Below are 3,194 nucleotides of genomic sequence, written 5' to 3' on the forward strand. Positions count from 1 at the left end.
ATTCTCGAGGTCATCAGGCGGACAGATATCCAACATCTTTATTATGTGGTCGTGGTCAAGCCTGAATAGTGAATTCACCATAGCCCCTGGCATCGAACATTCGATTACCTATTGAGTATAGCAATTTCCCTGAGAATTCTCTTGCAGTCAATGAGATCTTCAAACACTCTGTGGATCTTCTTAATAGCAACAATCCTCTGATTATACTAACCGAACAAAACTACAAAGTAAAATCAACTTCATAATACTCTTACTTTATCGTAGGCCTCACAAACGTGTCCGTAGCTTCCAGTGCCGATCAGTTGCCGAATCTCATACTGCTCGGGAATCTTCCAGTCCTGATGAGCCTTCGGAATCCGAGCCTGATAAGAGATGATCGATTATCGCGCGGTTACGGAAAATGTCCTATACTGGACCTATTTTGTATCATACCATCTCAACCTCAAGATACCCTTACTACCTTAGCAGTCCGATTATCGTATCCAGCGCCACCAGCAGGAGCTCCTCGAGGATCCCTGGACATTCGAACACAAAACACTAAGCTTCCCTAACAATGGTCTTGCGTAGATCTATGCATGGACAAAGTCAAATAATACACGTGACAATCGCGCGCGCCATTCTAATCGATTATGAGCCGAACATGAACCGTATCTTGGACAAGTTGTCAGTTATCCAGAATGGTCAATAGTCCAACTCGAGTTCTGAAGACCCCAAGGCTTTCAGACACCTATAAGCCGACTCCTCCTAACTATCACTCTGATGTTAGGCCTTCTCCCCCACATGTGATGGAATATAATTGTAGCTAGTAAAGTTGCATAAACCTTCCGCTTCAGAATCCCGGCAAGAGGAACGTCAAAATAACGGTGATTCCCGAGGGCCAAGCCTTACAAGCTTCAGAGCGACTCCGACTCTGCGGAGTGGGTTTTACTCGGTGGTCTCATTTCAGCAGTGTGGAAATTTTTTTCCGATTTCTTCGATTTTTTTATGAAATTTCATACACGAATCCGTAGAGTAGAAGTCTGCAAAAACCAACGCTAATTTCTCAGATTCTCCTCAGAATTTATATATCATCACCAACACATTTGTTATATATTCCCAAACTGCATTTCAGATTTCCTGTCCCGACGAAATTCGCTTTCTTCCTACTACATGGGATGTTGGTGAAGAAGTGACTGTAACATTTCCCATCAGAAACGATTGGCTCGTTCCTGTCACTATTAAGTATGAAAGATATTTTTCCTGCCCGAATGGTATGTCTCAAAATAGGTACACTTTGCCGCGATCGCGATTTCTATCACTACCCTATCCGAAGCCGATCAAGATTCCCCCAGGCTTAACCGAGAAAATTCCTGTCACCTTTAAGTGAGCTTTAGGTCAAAAATCTGTGTGGGAAATATAATTTTCGTAAAATTCTCGTTGGTTTCTGTAGTCTCCTACGCCAATTTGTCACTAAACTTCTAGTGAGGAACCTCCTAAGATCAGCTGAGGAGAGCGAACACTGTTAAAAAATATTCTCCCCAGGCCGACAGCGTACGAGCCCTTACTAGACGAGATTGTCGTTCACGTGAAGACCCCAGCAGTCGCAGATGTTCCCCCAGCGGTCCTAATGTATATCTTGTCATGAGCAACCTAAGATATTCTTCTTGGTTCAGTCGTATTCGAGCTGAGGTTAACACCCTTTCTATCACCCACAAGGTCCCCAACGCGACTGTTGATTTTGGTATCGTTCCCGCTGGTGAAACCAGTACTAAGCTCATACATCTTTACAACACTGGTCATGTGCATGCGTGCAAGATTCATACCACTCTTTCGTCAACTCGTCAGGTTCACGTCCAGCGCGTATAACGTGGAAGCTCTTGAAGCCATTCTCCCTAGATCCTGACGCCTCTCCAGAGATGATTCCTGTTGGTGGTTCAGCCGAGTATATTCTGAGGATCTTCCCTGAAACCGGGCAGACCATCGATGGTCTAGTCGTGGCTACAGCGACTGCCGGGGTAGAGAAATATCCCGACTGGGATTCGAACCTGGGTCTTCTGTCAGCCTTCCATCGATGATCTGTCCAGGCTTGGTGTTGGCGATGAGAATAACCACCATATGCTGCACGAGTCTCAGGAGATTCCTCTACGGGTAAGGGTATCAACTTTTCGTATGTTTATGCAACTTTCCCATGTATAAAAGAATTCCCCGTATTTCAGTTTATGCAACTCTCCCATGTATAAAAGAATTTCCCGGATTTTAGTTTATGCAACTTTACCATGTATAAAAGTATTTCCCGGATTTTAGTTTATGCAACTTTCCCATGTATAAAAGAATTTCCCGGATTATAGTTTATGCAACTCTCCCATGTATAAAAGAACTTCTCGCATTCCAGTTTATGCAACTTTCCCATGTATAAAAGAATTTCCCGGATTTTAGTTTATGCAACTTTCCCATGAATAAAAGAACTTTTTCCGAATTGCGTTCTCCAACTCCCACGTTTTCGCAGGTGTACGGGATTGCCAAAGTTCCTCATCTTCTTTTCACCAAGGAGGACTCAACAGACCAGAGGGTCCTTACTACTGAGGACGGCCATGTGCGCATCGATTTCGGTACGTATAGTACAGTGTGGGAATATGAATGCACATTTTTCGGTGACAATATGACAATTCTGAGGAAAATCTGGAAAAATAGTGTTGGTTTTCGCATACTTCTACCCTAGATCGTGTGTGAATTTTCGTAAAAAAATCTGAGGAAATCAAATATATATTGCTACACTGGTATATTGGTCTACAACGTGACTTCAGGCTCCTGTTCGCCGGGAATAACACATTCAGTAGAAGTAAACGTCACCAATGCGACTCCTGTTAGTACTTCCTTCTTCGCTAAACCTATTGTTAAGGTGGGCAGTGTGGGATTTCACAGAAGTAGATTCACCCTCAGGCAAGTCCGTTCGACATTAGACTGATTAACGGTTTATCAGTCGACGCGTCGAACCCCTGTTCGATCGGCCCGTTGCAATCGATTTCTCTTTTGGTTTCGTACAAGTCTTCGACCGTCCTTGAGGAAATTTCAGCCGATTTTGAAATTTCCACTGTGGGGTTGTTGAAAAATGTGTTGGTTGTATCCGCGACCGCTCGCTGCGACGCGATACCGATCAAAATGAGCGCTAAGAGTCTCACTTTCGAAGAGTGGAAGTGGGCACCCGCTGTACTAAG

General features: G+C 44.0%; 2 protein-coding genes across 2 annotated transcripts; one reads left to right on the forward strand and one right to left on the reverse strand.

Moving 5' to 3' along the window:
- Positions 1-108: 108 nt before the first annotated feature.
- Positions 109-523, reverse strand: Pmar_PMAR028921 (mapk2, putative; the record flags this gene model as incomplete). Its single annotated transcript, XM_002777316.1, has 3 exons — positions 109-206; positions 255-362; positions 461-523. Coding segments are annotated over 3 exons (269 nt in total), but the record flags the coding sequence as incomplete, so codon positions are not given.
- A 1,097-nt stretch (positions 524-1,620) lies between these two features.
- Positions 1,621-2,588, forward strand: Pmar_PMAR028922 (hypothetical protein; the record flags this gene model as incomplete). The annotated part of the gene is made up of 4 exons (XM_002777317.1): positions 1,621-1,744; positions 1,876-1,994; positions 2,041-2,127; positions 2,486-2,588. Coding segments are annotated over 4 exons (433 nt in total), but the record flags the coding sequence as incomplete, so codon positions are not given.
- Between the last annotated feature and the right edge of the window lie 606 nt (positions 2,589-3,194).

Source organism: Perkinsus marinus (assembly GCF_000006405.1).
Source record: "Perkinsus marinus ATCC 50983 genomic scaffold scf_1104296952074, whole genome shotgun sequence".
NCBI classification, from domain to species: Eukaryota; Perkinsozoa; order Perkinsida; family Perkinsidae; genus Perkinsus; species Perkinsus marinus.